Source organism: Porites lutea, chromosome 14 (genome assembly GCF_958299795.1).
Source record: "Porites lutea chromosome 14, jaPorLute2.1, whole genome shotgun sequence".
NCBI classification, from domain to species: domain Eukaryota; kingdom Metazoa; phylum Cnidaria; class Anthozoa; order Scleractinia; family Poritidae; genus Porites; species Porites lutea.
In genome coordinates this window covers 17,969,955-17,987,415 of record NC_133214.1, presented here as the reverse complement: position 1 = coordinate 17,987,415, position 17,461 = coordinate 17,969,955, and the positions used below count along the sequence as shown (strand labels likewise).

The 17,461-nt window shown below is 38.2% G+C and overlaps 1 protein-coding gene and 2 long non-coding RNA genes across 4 annotated transcripts; all 3 read right to left on the bottom strand.

Annotated features, from left to right (window-relative positions):
* Positions 1-381: 381 nt before the first annotated feature.
* On the bottom strand, positions 382-5,133 carry LOC140924362 (uncharacterized). Of its 2 annotated transcripts, none has more exons than XR_012164255.1 (3): positions 4,913-5,132; positions 4,651-4,714; positions 382-1,167 (listed from the first exon to the last, which is right to left on the bottom strand). It is a non-coding gene; the product is annotated as an uncharacterized lncRNA (long non-coding RNA). The 2 variants fall into 2 exon arrangements; XR_012164257.1 differs by lacking the exon at positions 382-1,167 and adding an exon at positions 1,280-2,667 and having other exon boundaries at positions 4,913-5,133.
* Positions 5,134-5,691: 558 nt separating this feature from the next.
* On the bottom strand, positions 5,692-9,197 carry LOC140924740 (uncharacterized). Its single transcript, XR_012164331.1, has 3 exons — positions 9,048-9,197; positions 8,785-8,848; positions 5,692-7,088 (listed from the first exon to the last, which is right to left on the bottom strand). It is a non-coding gene; the product is annotated as an uncharacterized lncRNA (long non-coding RNA).
* A 1,338-nt stretch (positions 9,198-10,535) lies between these two features.
* LOC140924085 (uncharacterized) lies at positions 10,536-14,215 on the bottom strand. Its single transcript, XM_073374084.1, has 2 exons — positions 13,331-14,215; positions 10,536-11,255 (listed from the first exon to the last, which is right to left on the bottom strand). The coding sequence occupies exons 1-2, from the start codon at positions 14,103-14,105 to the stop codon at positions 11,107-11,109; spliced, it is 924 nt and encodes a 307-aa protein (XP_073230185.1). The 5' UTR covers positions 14,106-14,215; the 3' UTR covers positions 10,536-11,106.
* Positions 14,216-17,461: the final 3,246 nt, after the last annotated feature.

Sequence of the window (17,461 nt, the reverse complement as noted above, 5' to 3'; positions counted from 1 at the left end):
CTAAACCCACACATGACTTTTACCAAAAGATGTATTTTAGTTAAATACCGAAGGATTTTTAACTGTTGAGTAAATAAATCGAGCCAAACTAAAAATAAATGCAAGTTTATTTCATTTACAGGTTTTTCAAATATTATGGAGTACATTTACTTCTGTCACTACTCGTAAACACAGGAAAAAATAACAGATTCCCATTTTTGGATATTTTAGGGAATTTAAAGAATAACCACAAAAATCCCAAATTTGGAAGAGTGAGACAAGTCCCAATCAGGGAACTTGGTTGGGAATTCCCTGGTTGGGACTTGTCTCACTTTGCCAAATTTGGGATTTTTATGGGTATTCTTTAAAGACCCTAAAATATCCAAAAATGGGAATCCGTTATTTTTTCCTGTGAAAAAGGTTAACCCTAAGTTTTGTAGCTATAATATATTTCATCCTGGAAAGGTCCTAAAAGGCCTTAGACGATGTCATAACAATCTTTTGAAAACGATCTAACAACTTTAAAAAAATTAATTAAAAGCCACCACATCACCAATTTCGATAGCAGAGTTGAGGAGCCAAGGATAATACTCGCGTGGTTTACGTCCAAAACAAGTTTAAAACTTACTCGCACTATTGTTGTGGTGTTCGCAGCTGAGAGAGTTTAACTCATTCTGTCTTGTTGCGACAAATTCAGTTAGTTGTAGCAAATCACTCATAAAGCAAGTAATGAATTCGGCTTTCGTAGGACAAAAAGAAATATGCACATCTCGAAGGGTGTTATCCACCTCCGCCTTTGGCCTCAATTCATTAATTGCTAAATATCCTACGAAAGCCGAATTCATTAATTACTTTCTTATTCATTCAAAATAATTCCTAGTGAATTGCCATGTTTGAAAATTGTTTCGCGTGATTTGATCCGTCAATCAAATCGTACTTTTTAATTGTTTCCTCTCTGAATTTGTTGAGATCACTTCGTGTGTATGTACTGAAACAATTATTCTTTTTAATCTCGGTAAATAGTGGCTTTAAGAATATTTACCTCGATTTCAAAGAATAATTGTTAACCAGTCCATATAATTACGGTCAGTTTTCCTTCCTTGAAATAGGCTCCTGGTTTTTGAATCTTTTCCACAAATGAAAAGGCAGCTGGCAAAAATGGCGTATTATAAAAATGACATGAAAACCCTGAAAATCACAAAAAGAATTACTTCAATAGGCCTTTTCAGGGTCCCAAAAAACCTCACTTTCAAAGCGTTGGCAAATACACTCCCTTATTTGGCCTAAGAATAAGAAATCATTTTCACATCGAAGGCTTTTTATTTTCAAAGAATAATATCTTTTAAACTAGTCATATTTCTCAAGTACTAGTACTACTACTAACAAGTCACATTTCTCAAGTAGCTCGTAAAATTTCGAAATCAATAGGTGTCATTAATAGAGCAAGATTTTTTATACCTAAACCCTGTCTAAAAGCTCTTTATTGTTGTTTAGTTTATCCTTATCTTCATTATTGTATTATTGTCTGGGGATCTACGTACAAAACCAATCTTCGCCGTCTTGTCTCTTTGCAAAAGCGAGTTATCAGAATTATTTCTAAATCAACTTTCGATTCTCATTCAGACCCTATTTTCAAAGAATTAGAGCTACTAAAACTTTCCGATATTAGACAGCTAGAATTGGGTAAACTTATGTTTTCTGTCAGTTTCCAAGGACCTACTTATTATAACTCTATAGAAAATGATATTAAAGAATCTCATTCTCTAGCTCCAATTATTCAAAACGAAATTGAAAAAATATATATATATGAATTATTATAAATTATATATTTCTTCACATGTCTGATATTATTTTTATACTTATTTTTACTTGTACCATACCTTATATTTTGTCAACTCAGTCTATGTAGTTAGTTAATTTATAGTTACCTTCATTGTATTTTACTTTCGATCCTGGCCTTACCGTTACTGTTAACTTTATTTTTACTCTAAGGGAACCCAATGTCTATATAAGCCTCATGGTTTCTTTTTGACTTCCTCGCCACTTTCATTTGCTTTTGTGTAACTGTCTTGTTTTATCGTTATTTGTCATGATTTTGTGGTAAATCAAATAAAGTTTTTTTTTTTTTTTTTTTTCACTCAAGGCTACGTGGATTAAAAAGTACGAATCATCTTAGCGTTGGGTACGAATCATCTCAACTTTGGGTACGAATCGTCTGGGTACGAAACGTCCGTGGGTACGAAACGTCCGGTAAGCACGTAAATTAGTAATATATGCACCTACCATGAATATTTATATTACTTTCACCACAAAGAAAGCCAAAAAAAAAAAGGAAAAAATTAATTATAGATCATACTAAGTACAGTAATATATGGAATTAGCACTGCTGTAACGTATTTTAATATTTGTAAGTATATTGCCATGTAAGAGTGTAAATTCGCTATTTGTTTGGTTGTTTTTTTTCTTTTTATTACCTTATTTATTCTGTGTAATTTTTTTTTTCTTTTCTGTGTGTGTTTTACTTGCAATAAAAAAAAAAAATCAAATAAAGTTACAAAGTTATAAAGTTAGTCCATATCATTATGGTTTGTTTTCCTTCCTTGAAACAGGCTCCTGGTTTTTGAATCTTTTCCACAAATGAAAAGGCAGCTGGCAAAAATGGCGTGCTATAAAAATGACATGAAAACCCTGAAAAGAACAGAAAGAATTGCTTCATTAGGCCATTTCTGAGTCCCAAAAAACCTCACTTTCAAAGGGTGGCCAGGTACACTCCCTTATTTGGCCTAAGAATAAGAAATCATTTTCACATCGAAGGCTTCACACCTAGCTTCGTCTTAAAACAGAGGCTTGGGGGAATTCAGAAATGCCCTATTTACTATAACTTTTATTATATTAACATTATCACTGTTGTTAGAATTGTTATATTTTATTTATGTATCTATTAATATCCTTTTAGTTCTTTCTGCCTTTAGGAGTGGTTGCTATGGAAACATACCATTTCAAGCTCTAACATAAACATCCTTCTCAAAAATATTTGAAGGTTTGGCACTGGCCGGCCTAAACTTTCACATTTATGTTTGTGGCCTTAACAGCTATGTGCCGCTAAAAAAGGAATGGTTTTTAACAGGGTTTACAATTTAACTGTTAACTGTCTTGAAAAGGGTGTCTTTCTGAACTGAAAGCCTTCGAAACAGGGTGTCAACATTGGCGGTGCGCGGTCTATAAGTGTGGAACCAATAATTTTTAAAAATGAATTAGTTAATTTTTTTTAGTGTGACGACGATGCTTGTCTATATCTACCGTTTAAAAACTAAAATACGTTTAACAATGCTATGTTTAAGTGGTTTTAAACTATATTCTCGTTGGGTGCCCCTGTTGTCATTAAAATCGCCTTGCTCAAGATAAGCTTTAATTCAGTTTTCCGCCGTTTACTATCAAGTACCGTAAAATTCCGAAAAACAAGGCCCTCCAAATAAAAGCCCCCGAAACTCGTAAGGGAAAAAACCCTCCGTTATATTGCCCCCCCAAATATAAGCCCCCCGGGGGGTCGTACTTGGAAATTACCCTCAAATACAAAGTAAAGGCTGCAAGGCTAGCCCAATCGATTTTGAAACGCAAATTTCCCCCCATAGATAAGCCCCTCCAAAAATAAGCCCCTCAAAAAGGGCTTTTGAAAAATGTAAGCCCCGGGGATTATTTTCGGAATTTTACGGTATTTTGAGGGTTGAAGGACATCGTGCGAATAAATCACTGGTTGTTCACGTGATCTTTTCAAGGCAGGTACAGTAACACATGATTTACATACTTTCCATGATAAATTATCTGAATCATGTTTTTGAAATACTACACGTACAAATAAGAAGTCGCTACACAACGTGACTGCCTTGCGGAACGATTTTGTTTTGAAAGCAAGTGGTTTTTGATGGACACTGGGTCCGTTGTCACTTGTCTCAATGTGTCACGGCAAAGCATCGTACCTCGTTACATACGTTTTCCACCGAAAACTTACTGGCAATGGAAGATAGAAAACAAACGTATTGAAAAACATAGCACACTGAGAGAAACAAACTATTAAATAACTTAAATTTCCTCTTAGGAAAATTAATTGTCCTCGTAGCTACGGCGTTAAACTTTTATGCTCCGGACCATAGGTACCTGTCATTGTCCTTTTTTTTGTTTGGTACAGAGAATTCACAGGGTGGGAAAAGGGTTTTCCGTGACGCGTGATGGGTCCCAAATAATCAGCGTGATGCGTGATCGGGCCCAAATTAATCGCGTGATTAGGCATAGCAGCGTGATGCGTGAGATTTCACTACTATTACGCGACACGTGATTTTCCTTTGAAATTTCCGTGATGGTTAAATGGTTAATATCAATGGAAACTAGAAGCAGAGACATTAAAAATACAAAGTTATGGGACAAACTTCTTGCCCTTTTTTCTCGTTTCTCGACCTCTGATTTCTTCAGATCAAGTGATAATAGAATGCTTGTTAATGTAGTTAATATTTTGAATTATTTTTCCGTGATGCGTGATAGGTAACCCCCCCCCGCCCGCCTTGTCACCCTGTCTTCAATGTCCTCCCAGAGGACTATTTTTGTGCTTTGTTACCCTTTGAGTCATGAGGCGATCATAACATTTCTCTTTTTAATAGTAAACAACGGTCTCTTTACCTTGTACTTTTTCTTCTGAATATTCTGACCCACAATCCAGCGTGTTGTTCAACTGAGGGGTAATCTGCAGTAAAATTAAGCTTACATGTTTGTTTTCTTAACAGAAAACACGGACCTCAATGACATACTATTACATCACCTTATTGTAAATAATAATGTACGTCTTCTCGTTCTGCATTAAAAATACACAATGATTTTGTTTTGGGGAATGTTTTAGATTTCAAGGTCAAGTTTTGACGGAGTTAATGCGTAAATCACAAACCTCTTCGGTTGAAGTCATTTTCAATCAAAGCCACTGGTGAATGAGAATTTTTTCTAAGGCGTCCCGAGTACTTGCTTGACGACAACTTAGCAATGAAAAAGGCGTGAAACAATTTCCTCTTTTGTAGAACAAAAAGGTCGTTTTTTCTTTGCTCTTTTGGCACTTTGTACAGTTGGTATAAACACGACTCCCTCTCTTAACCAATCAGGAGTGAGGCTGAAACCAATCTTGAGTTACTCACGTTCTTTCTAAGCCTTTGGCGCGCGTGCCAAACACGCAGCGCAAAACCTTGCTATCAGGCTTAAGAACATTGCATCATGATCGTGTTTGTGGTAAAAATGTATAAGTATTATTTAGAAATTATGCCTAACGCTTACGATATCGTATTAAGGTCACAATTTTGTTTACTACATTATCCGACAGACCTCACTTAGCCAACTTCATGTGTGTATCTGAACAGAACGATTCCTTTTGGTTTCGATTTTTTAGTAAACGAACTTTAATTAAAACCGGTCAGTAGAAACATGGATAATAGAAAAACTGGGTCTTTCAATTTATTATCCACGGTAAAAACAAGCATTGAACTTTCAGCGTTGTTCTTGATCGTGCAACCATTTAAAATCATTTGATTCGATATTATGCTCTCGAGTCGATACTTAAAACTCCTTCACTAAACTCCTTCCTAGTTCGCTAAACCCACACATGACTTTTACCAAAAGATTTATTTTAGTTAAATATCGAAGGATTTTAAACTGTTGAGTAAATAAATCGAGCCAAACTAAAAATAAATGCAAGTTTATTTCATTTACAGGTTTTTCAAATATTATGGAGTACATTTACTTCTGTCACCACTCGTAAAAAGGTTAACGCTAAGTTTTGTAGCCATAATATATTTCATCCTGGAATTGTCTTAACAGACCTTACACGATGTCATAACAATCTTTTGAAAACGATCTAACTGATCTAAGAACGTAAAAACTTAATTAAAAGCCACCACATCACCAATTTCGATAGCAGAGTTGAGGAGCTAAGGATAATACTCGCGTGGTTTACGTCCAAAACAAGTTTAAAACTTACTCGCACTATTGTTGTGGTGTTTGCAGCTGAGAGAGTTTAGCTCATTCTCTCTTGTTGCAACAAATTCAGTTAGTTGTACTAAAATCACTCATAAAGCAAGTAATGAATTCGGCTTTCGTAGGATATTTAACAATTATTCCTTGAGCCCGAATGGGCTCTGAGTCAATAGCCCATGCCTTCGGCCTCATGGGCTATTGACTCAGAGTTCCATGAGGGCGAGAGGAGTAATTGTTTTAGTAAAATCCCATTAGTTGGTAAAAAATATCGAGAATAAAAAAATTTTAGCTAAGTAAAAGCTAGACGTGCTTTTTTGCCGCCAAAAAGCCCGCGCTTTTCGCTACTAGTGGGCTATAACATATAGCCTAGTAGTAGCTCAACCAATCAGAACACAGCATTGATAATAGACCACTAGTTGGACTTTACTAAAAAGAATTATGCACATCTCCTTCGGCCTCAATTCATTAATTGCTAAATATCCTACAAAAGCCGAATTCATTAATTGCTTTCTTATTCATTCAAAATAATTCCTAGTGAATTGCCATGTTTGAAAATTGTTTCGCGTGATTTGATCCGTCAATCAAATCGTACTTTTTAATTGTTTCCTCTCTGAATTTGTTGAGATCACTTAGTGTGTATGTACTGAAACAATTATTCTTTTTAATCTCGGTGAATAGTGGCTTTAGGAATATTTACCTCGATTTCAAAGAATAATTGTTAACCAGTCCATATAATTAGGGTCAGTTTTCCTTCCTTGAAATAGACTCCTGGTTTTTGAATCTTTTCGACAAATGAAAAGGCAGCTGGCAAAAATGGCGTATTATAAAAATGACATGAAAACCCTGAAAATCACAAAAAGAACTACTTCAATAGGTTATTTCTGGGTTCCAAAAAACCTCACTTTCAAAGCGTGGCCAAATACACTCCCTTATTTGGCCTAAGAACAAAAAATCATTTTCACATCGGAGGCGTTTTTATATCCAAGGAAAAATTACTATGGTTTGTTTTCCTTCCTTGAAACAGGCTCCTGGTTTTTGAATCTTTTCCACAAATGAAAAGGCAGCTGGCAAAAATGGCGTCTTATAAAAATGACATGAAAACCCTGAAATGAACAGAAAGAATTGCTTCAATAGACCATTTCTGGGTCCCAAAAAACCTCACTTTCAAAGGGTGGCCAAGTACACTCCCTTATTTGGCCTAAGAATAAGAAATCATTTTCACATTGAAGGTTTCACACTTAACTTCGTCTTAAAACAGATTCTTGGGGGAAGTCAGAAAGAGCCTATTTACTATAACTTTTAGTATATTATCATTATTACTGTTGTTAGAATTATTATTTTTTATTAATTTATCTATTAATATCCTTTTAGTTCTTTTTGCCTTTAGGAGTGGTTGTTATGGAAACATACCATTTCAAGCTCTAACATAAACATCCTTCTCAAAAATATTTGAAGGTTTGGCACTGGCCGGCCTAAACTTTAACATTTATGTTTGTGGCCTTAACAGCTATGTTCCGCTGAAAAAGGAATGGTTCTTAACAGGGTTTACAATTTAACTGTTAAGTGTCTTGAAAAGGGTGTCTTTCTGGGCTGAAAGCCTTCGAAACAGGGTGTCAGCATTGGCAGTGCGCGGTCTACAAGTGTGGAACCAATAATTTTTTAAAATGCATTAGTCAATTAGTCAATTGTTTTTTAGTGTGACGACGATACTTGTCATTAAAATCCCCTTGCTTAGGATAAGCTCTAATTCAGTTTTCCGCTGTTTGCTATCATGTATTTTGAGGGTTGAAGGACATAACGCGAATAAATCACTTGTTGTTCACGTGATCTTTTCGAGGCAGGTACAGTAACACTTGATTTACATACTTTCCATGATAAATTACTTGGATCATGTTTTTGAAATATTGACGTACAAATAAGAAGTCGCTACACAACGTGACTGCCTTGAGGAACGATTTTGTTTTGCAAGCAAGTGGTTTTTGATGGACATTGGGCCCGACATTGGGTCCGTTGTCACTTGTCTCGATGTGTCACGTCAAAGTATCGTATCTCGTAACATACGTTTTCCACCGAAACCTTACTAGCAATGGAAGATAGAAAACAAACGTATTGAAAAACAAAGCACATTGCGAGAAATAAAGCTAAATAAACTATTAAATAATAATAAATTTCCTCTTTGGAAAATAAATTGTCATCGTAGCTACGACTTTAAACTTTTAAGATCCGGACCATAGGTACCTGTCATTGCCCTTTTTCTTGTTTGGTACAGAATTCACAGGGGTGGGAAAAGAGTTTTTCGTGACGGGTGATGGGTCCCAAATAATCAGCGTGATGCGTGATCGGGCCCAAATTAACCGCGTGATGCGTGATTTCACTACTATTACGCGATACGTGATTTTCCTTTGAAATTTCCGTGATGGTTAATATCATTATAAACTAGAAGCAGACCTTAAAAAGTACAAAGATATGGGACCAACTCCTTGCCCTTTTTTCTCGTTTCTCGACCTCTGATTTCCTGAGATCAATTGATAAAAGGATGCTTGTTAATGTAGTTAATATTTCATTTTATTTTTCCGTGATGCGTGATAGGTACCTCCCCCCCCCCCCAACCTCGTCTCCAGGGCTTTTCCATTTTTTTAAGGGAAAAGTCCTGGGAACGAGGTTGCCCCCCCGCTTCGCCCGCTTTGTCACCCTGTCTTCAACGTACAAAAATAGTCCTCTGGGAGGACATTGTTACCCTTTGAGTCATGAGGCGATCATAACATTTCTTTTTTTAATAGTAAACAACGGTCTCTTTACCTTGTACTTTTTCTTCTGAATATTCTGACCCACTATCCAGCGTGTTGTTCAACTGAGGGGTAATCTGCAGTAAAATTAAGCTTACATGTTTGTTTTCTTAACAGAAAACACGGACCTGAATGACATACTATTACATCACCTTATTGTAAATAATAATGCACGTCTTCTCGTTCTGTATTAAAATTACACAATGATTTTGTTTTGGGGAATGTTTTAGATTTCAAGTTCAAGTTTTGACACAGTTAAATGCGTAAATCACAAACCTCTTCGGTTGAAGTCATTTTCAATCAAAGCTACTGGTGAATGAGAATTTTTTCTAAGGCGTCCCAAGTACGTGCTTAACGACAACTTTGCAATGAAAAAGGCGTGAAACAATTTCCTCTTTTGTAGAACAAAATGGTCGTGTTTTCTTTGCTTTTACACGACCCCCTCTGTTAACCTATCAGGAGTAAGTCTCAAACCAATCTTGAGTTATTCACGTTCTTTCTATGCATTTGGCGCGCGTGCCAAACACGCAGCGCAAAACCTTGCTATCAGGCTTAAGAACATTGCATCATGATCATGTTTGCGGTAAAAATGTACAAGTATTATTAAGGAATTATGCCTAACGCTTACGTATTGAGGTCAAAATTTTGTCGACTACAGATACACACATAAAGTTGACTAAGTGAGGTCTTTCGGATTATGTAGTCGACCGATCGTTTATTACGTCCCAGAGGGGGGGGGGGGATTTTTTTTTTGGGGGGGTACAATTTTTGAAAAGGGTTAATTTGGGTGGGTCAGTTTTGAAAATGTACAAAGTGTGAGGGGGGTCGAAATTTTAAGACACAGGATTGACATTATATGTTGTAGTTGTTAAAACATATCATAATTGAAACAAAAACAAAAAACACTTTTCCTTCATTAGTAAACCAAATCAGTGTAAGAGTCTCGTATCCGTCACAACTTCGACATGTCGGGCCTTATATGTCTCAGGACATTATACGTAAGGCTTACATGAAGTACCGACCCGCTGACGACTCTTTGTCGGCTACAAAATTCTACCCGCACAGAATTATTGTGCCCACTGTATTTATGATCAGAGATCACGCCCTCGCCTTCGTGGCAGCCTGGTTGCTCAGCGGGTAAAAATGGCGGCTTTTCCAAATGTAAGTATCCATATCCATGCATCAGATGTTCTTGCACTGCTCTCAGACCTCGAACTGTACAATTCGTCTGCGTTCCTTGCTTTGACCTCTGCAGAATAGACTCCAGCAATAACAAATTTTCATTATCATCAAGACACTATCAAGATTTGGTAGCCGCCATATTGAATGCTATGTAACCAAGCTTGTCCCAGGACCCTATCAACTATTTTTACCTAACCAGACTACCAGAACCCCATCTAGCTTTAATATGAAGTCGATGTCCAAAGAAAGAGAAAAATCGAGTCATCTTAAAACTTGGTCCAGGAAAGGTGGGGGGAGGGTGTGCATTTTAAAAACTCTTATCGCCGGGGGGGGGGTACAAATTTCATATGAAATTATTTTAGGGGGGTACAGTTTTCATACACCACACTTTTCTAAAAAACCAACCCCCGGGACGTAATAAACGATCGGTCCCTAAAATCATTTGATTCGAGTCGATACTTAAAACTCCTTCACTAAACTCCTTCCTAGTTCGCTAAACCCACACATGACTTTTACCAAAAGATTTATTTTAGTTAAATATCGAAGGATTTTTAACTGTTGAGTAAATAAATCGAGCCAAACTAAAATAAATGCAAGTTTATTTCATTTACAGGTTTTTCAAATATTATGGAGTACATTTACTTCTGTCACTACTCGTAAAAAGGTTAACCGTAAGTTTTGAAGCCATAATATATTTCATCCTGGAAAGGTCCTAAAAGGACTTAGACGATGTCATAACAATATTTTGAAAACGATCTAAGAACTTTTAAAAAAAATTAATTAAAAGCCACCACATCACCAATTTCGATAGCAGAGTTGAGGAGCTAAGGATAATACTCGCTTGGTTTACGTCCAAAACAAGTTTAAAACTTACTAACACTACTGTTGTGGTGTTTGCAGCTAAGACAGTTTAGCTCATTCTCTCTTGTTGTGACAAATTCAGTTAGTTGTAGCAAAATCACTTATGCTGGCTACTAGTTCGTCAAACAATTTACCATTATACAACGCTAAAATTCAGTACAAAAACAGAATCCTAGAGTTTTTTATAACTAATGGCTAATTCACTTGAACTATAAGCGTTAACTATTAAAACGTTCAATCTTTGTAATTAGTCAGAGCCTTTGACTGGCATTGTCGTTTTAATTTTTGTCAGTCACGTGTAGACCCTGTAATCTTGCTTACTTGCAAAATTGCTCAACCATTCTTGCCTTTTTTCCGGGGGGCAGAGATCTCTGTAGAACTTTGTTCCACTTACTTGGAGATACCCAACAAGGCTCTGAGAAGCGTTTAGATTAGTGAAACCTGCAGTGAGACATAACAAGAACTATTGGTCTAGCCTGTACACATATCTTGTTTTCTTTTTTTTCGACAATCGACGAGCACGCGAACGAAGCGAGCGAGCGAGAGCGAGAGAACAAGGGGGAAGAGCGAGAAAGAAGAAGAAAGTCTAAAGCCTATTTTCTCTTTTCCTTTGGCTAGTCCCTCGGTCAATGCATTTCGACGACGTATCCAAGACGAACGGCTCGCTCGGACCACGTGACCCGAAACGCATCGGCCGCGCGCAATCATGAGACCTAGGGACCAGGCAATCTTTTCCCCGACACCAACCCTGTCTCGCTAGCGGTCAATAAATCCCCGGCGGTTTTTCTGTTAATAAGCGCTCTCGAAGATCTCTAAGAAGAAATATAGGGTCTGTGAACAGGCTACTGTTGGTCTGTTCCTAAGGGATCTTTGTGTCATGATAATACCCGATATAAAAAAAAAATGGAAAAATCTAGTGACACAAGGTTCATAATGAGAGAGATGTTTTGTTTTTCAGTCAGTGACACAGGCAGCTTGGAAGAAAAAATCCGAGTACTCCCAATAGGACTCAAACCTAAGGACCCTCTGGTAGCCTGTGTACAGACCTCACCTCGCCTCAGGAAAAATCGGAGAAGGATTTAAGACTGATTGACCGCGTTCTCCGATTTTTCCTGAGGGGAGGGGTGGGGGTCTGTACATAAGCTACTTTTTGGTTATTAGTGCAGATTCTGGACTCAAGTAACCAGAAAGTTATGGGTTCGACTCTTATTGGGAGTACTTTTGCCTTTCGAGCCACCTGTGTCACTGACTGAAAAAACATTTTCATATATTCACCAGGCTCAAAATTCCCCATTACATCTCCATCAATCTTAAGGTTCAGTTTTGGTAATATTTCACCCAATGGTTTTTTTCTGTAAAACTGATCTGACCTGTTTGAAAAAGCAGATACTGTGTTGCGAAGAATTTCTAAAACACGAGAAAGGCTATAAACTGACTTCTGGATAACCGTTTCATTTGTCTAACAAATTTGGAGTTTTTGCTACTCATTTTCCTACGATTTTCGGAGCTTGTGTTTTTCATATTAAAATTATCAAGATACTGTAATTACTGTTAAAAAATTTCTCCTCGAAATTTCGGTACACAGACAAGCGTTCCGTAGAATTTCGTTAAGTAAGGCTCAGTACGGCCACACCATGTGCTTGAACTTTCGACTGAACCCATCAGGGTAGTTAACAGTTTCGGATAAGACGAGAAAGCCACCTCAAACTTTTGAGATGACCAGAGTTCCCCTAAAACATCCGAACAGATAAATACATGGCTTTGTGGCTTTTAGGGCAGCTTCCAATAAACCAAACAGGTTTCTAAAGCAGAGAGATTCACCCCCCCCCCCCCCCCCCCCACCCATGCAGACACTTCTTGCGTATTTGGAAACATTCGGTCTTTAGGTTAAGGTACCCGTGTTATATATATTTGCCGATCATTAAAAGTTTAGGGTTTCTGTTTAATATAAGAAATGTGAATCATTATGTTATGTTGACTCATGTCGAATGTTCAAATAGGCCATTCAACGTTAGTGGTAAACGTTGTTGAATCTGAATTGAACGTGGAATCCACCTCTCTCAGGGTGAGAGATAAAATAACTTCCACAGGTCTAAAATAACATAACCTTGTTTAGACATATCATTCAACGTTCACACTGTCTTATACTGTTAGTTAGTGCTCAAAAAAGTAAACTACATAAGTTCCACCCTTTTGAGCTTTAAAGTGAATGATCAATTCGATTATTTGGAGCGCCAAACGCTTATAATAATGACGGGTCCAAAAAAACAAACTAAAAGAAAAAAATTAATATTTGCCTCATTAGCATCTGCCCTCTCGTAGTCTCAAAAAAAAAAAAAAAAAAAAGAAAAGGGAAAGCCAAACATTAGATTAAATTCAATCGTGTCACTTTCAGTGGTCATTGCGCGAAGTTCTTAAATTTAACGTAAGTGAAAGGAAAGAAGAAAGAGAAGGACATTACAAAAAACCTCATGTGCTTAGCTTCGTTAAAACTATTCATAAAAACTGGAACTAACCATGTGCCTTTCCATCGAGAATCAAACACATATGACATCCACAGTGTCCATCTTTTGTGTGTATGTTAGTGAGATTGCTTGCGGTTGCAAAATTGATTATGGCTTCTTGGACTTCGAGGAGGAACTCATCTGTATTTGACTTTTTTGACTCATCAACAGCAAATCCAACCTTTGGTTCTGATGGGTGGTAGAGAATGCAAAGCGGTGGCGCGACGGCTAAGGCTCCAGTGGAACTCAAATGTTGCGGTTGTGAATTTCTGATATCTGCAAGCTCTTGCTTGAAATATGTTTTGAAGGGATATCCACGAACATTAATCTTATAGTGGTTAGGGTCTTGGCTTGCTCTCCATTCCCTCGTAACGTACTCTCTCGAAGGCCATCCAGGGATTTCTCCCTTTTTCGTCTCAAAAAGGCGAAGATAATCTTCCAGGTCTACGCAAACATGGACATGAAACCTATCGTTTTTGGTCATCCATGACCCCAGGTGGACAGATAAAATAGCCGACTTTTCAAGCCCGTAGTGAGAGACCATGGCCTTTGCTGCCGCGACAATCCTTAGCCTGGTTGTATGATCAAGAGCATTATAATTTTCCGGGGCAGGAAACATTCTGCGGGGCACAATGATAAAATGAGCTCGAGGAGAGTAGAAATCGAAAGTCACGAAGAACATTTCGCATCTCTTGTCTAAGGGTAGTAGATCATATTGGTTCCTTCCACTGCGGTTTCGCGCACTTTCATTTGAATGATGTTGCTGTGTTCTTGAGAACTTGGACATACTTTTCGCAAGCACAGAGATCAATGAAAAACAGTAGCTGCTTACACTTTAGACAAATTCTCTTAGCTACGTTTTTAATCCCGTTTCTCCCTTGCCATGGGTCATTAGCCCCAAAACAAGCTTGGTCCTCTTCAACCAAGTTAACCAATCACACGCTAGGCGTCAAGGCAACGCACTCTTGTAAGACATTTACTTCATTATCCTCCAATTGGGTGGGTCATTTTCCCGGAAAAATATAATTCTCAGAATTGTGTTTTTTCAAAAAGTTCTTGTTACCTTTGCCAGTGCCGGATCCAGACCTTGAGATAGGGGGAGGGGGGGGGGGGGGGTGATTGTTTATCCAGACCCTTAGATAAGGGGGGGGCTGGTCTCCCCCCCCCAATTTTTTCGGCCCTTCGGGCCTCACTTTGGTCCAAGCTCGAGTTGTTCTGCTCTAAACTAAGCAGTTGCAATGTTTTCTTTGATTTTGAATTGATAATTAATATCTAGGTGATAAAGGAAAACTCATTGTCTTTACTTCGGATTCGTTTATTTCAATCAATTTGTTCTCAAACTGAAGCTGGGCAACCCGCCCACTCAAATTTTTCCCCCTTCAGATTATGATTGGGATGGGCTAAGTCGTTAAACTTCATTGGCCGTATTTATACTAGCAGACGTCTTAGACGTCCAGACGCATTAAACGTCTGGCCCGGGTTGCTCGAAGCATGGTTAGTGCTAACCAGCGTTAAATACCATGGAAAAATATACATTTTGATACCTCTTAACCAACGGTTAGCGCTAACCAGGCTTCGAGCAACCGGCCCCTGATTGTTAAGTGCGTCCCGTTTTTATACTAGACGTCTTAAACGTCTGAGACGACTAATTCATCTGTTAAGTGCGTCGATCGGAAGCGTTTATCTTCAGACGTTTCAGGCGCGTAGCTGGGGTTTGAGAAGGGGTGTTCTTACTGATACGAATATTTCTTAACAGCGGGAAATACTGCGAGCGCCAAAGGCGCGAGCCTCTAGTGGTTTCTTGGGGCAAATTGCTCCCCCAGAAAATGTTGAAATCTAGAAGCCTGGAAATGCTATTTTCAGTAGTCTCCACGTGAATATTTCAAACTCGATCAAGTCTAAAATAACAGATATTTTTAGTCATAACAACGATATTTCCGTTTGACTTGGAACATTCATACACAGTGATACATACCTGCTAAGTATACGAAACGTTTTACAAAACTCGACTTGTGCTGCAAGGTATCTCGGAGTAAACGCTTAAGCCCCCCAGTTCCCCGGCTCCGCTGTCTTTGTACTGAAATCAGCGTCAAACGTTAATATGTATAAAAACACGTATCGCGTAACAATTTTTATTTGTGCCCAAAAGACTTTCCCGATACCGTTAGCGTTTTCTTGCAGGGTAATTTAAACTGCGCTAAAACACTTAAAGTTTGTTTTCCATTCCTCCACTATTTGCTAAAAGCTGAAAATTAACAGCTTGTGTTTTTAGTCCTCCATCATTTACCTGCAAAGGGGATTCGTTCGAACCCCTCGAACCCCCCCTCCTACGCGCCTGCGTTTTATTCGTCTAACTTTTAATGCGTCTACCTTATTTCTCGTATTTATACTAGACGTCTAAATCGTCTAAGACGTCTTAAACGTCGTCTAGTATAAATACGGCCATTGCCTAGTAAAATTTGTTTTTTTACCTGTCCCATTACAAGTAGCTTATTCTATAAACCTGAAAGGCGATATCGGAGATTTCTGCTCCTGCCTCTGGAAATTAATTGGAATAGGTGACGGCTGCTCAGAACCAATCAGATTCGAAGATAATTAGAAAGACAACGACGCGATCGACCTGGTATCCTTGATTTTCTAAAGTGGAAAAGCAATGCCATCTTTGATAATCGAACCTTTAGCAAGCGACTAAACTAGGCTTACGAGCACTGCAGACTTGTACTTGCCGTCAAATTCCCTGCCCACGGGCAAATCATTCCAGTCAATTGCAACCTAATTTCCCCACACCGGGCTGCACATTGCGGTCCATCCCAAGGCTGGACCCGAGAAAGGAACAATAAAAATATCTCCAAATAAAACTCTGCAATCTTTTTTTTTAAAACGTTGCAGCATCACCAAAGATACATGTTCTTATTGCAGCTGCAATTATACGTTTTAACCATTCAATTCGTGTTTTAATACACTGCGTAGAATACAGAAACCTTTAGGAGAAAGTCCACATTTTGTAAGTTTGAAAATACCATTCTTGGTAAAGGCTACAAAGAAAGTCAGTTTCATAAGCTTTATACAGTGATTGTAGCGAATGTCAGCCATACACTGATCAATTGTATTTGCAAAAATCGACTTGGTTTCTCTTTACTTCCGTTTACTTTGATACCACAGTATCTTAAAAGGTTCAATTGATCAATACAGTAAAATCTACTCACCTTTGGCTTGTTCTCGTTGGCTTCCATGATTTCCAGACTCTTCTCAGTCTCTTTCGTCCGAGTCGGCAGTCAAATATCCCCACGTCGGTCCCTCGTCGGGCGAAGAAAGATTCACATATTCCCTCCCCCGGGAGAACAAGATCGGTCAAATGCCCTACCTCAGGGCCAACAAAGACAATCAAATCCCCACCCCATGCCCTGCCCCCCCCCCCACCCCCCCGCCGGCTTTACATTGATAGGTGCATTAATTAGAATAGGTGAGGGCTGCTCAGAACCAATCAGATTCGAAGATAATTAGAAAGACAACGACGCGATCGACCTGGTACCCTTGATTTTCTAAAGTGCAAAAGCACTGCCATCTTTGATAATCGAATCTTTCCCAAGCGACTAAACTAGGCTCACGAGCACTGCAGACTTGTAAAACGAGAAGGACAGAAGAACACAGTGAAAACAAGCCGGCCACGCCCTATCATATACAGTTTTTGTTTGTGGAAATTATTCAGTTTTTTTCTTTAAAAAATGCTTAAAAATTAGGAATAATGGGACTAGCAATTGAAAACGTCGGCCACAAGTGATGAGAAATATTTATGAACAATTTTCAATGAGCCAATATAACTATTTTGAATCAGCTAAATCTGGCGATTTTATCCGTTTTTTCTAATGATGAAACAGTATCCTTTCATAGTGTTCCCATGAAAGAGAGTGTGCAAAGTGGCTCCAATTTTTGAGTTTGTGGACGGAAATCCTTTGGCGTGACCATGTAAAATTATGTCTAGTAGCAGCTGTCTCGCTCGGTACTAATTGCTTTGCAGCGAATATTTCCAAAAGGAAATTGGGCGCCTTATTCCTAAATAATTTTTATTAGTTACACGCTTTTGCAATTAACGAACTTCTGGTAGGGGCCTTGCTTTTCAAACATTACAGATAGAGGAGATTG

Coding starts and splice junctions, on each gene's coding strand:
- LOC140924085 (XM_073374084.1), bottom strand. CDS start 14,105: ATGTCCAAGTTCTCAAGAACACAGCAACATCATTCAAATGAAAGTGCG. Junction 11,256..13,330: donor TCTCGATGGAAAGGCACATG/GTTAGTTCCAGT, acceptor GTCTCACTGCAG/GTTTCACTAATCTAAACGCT.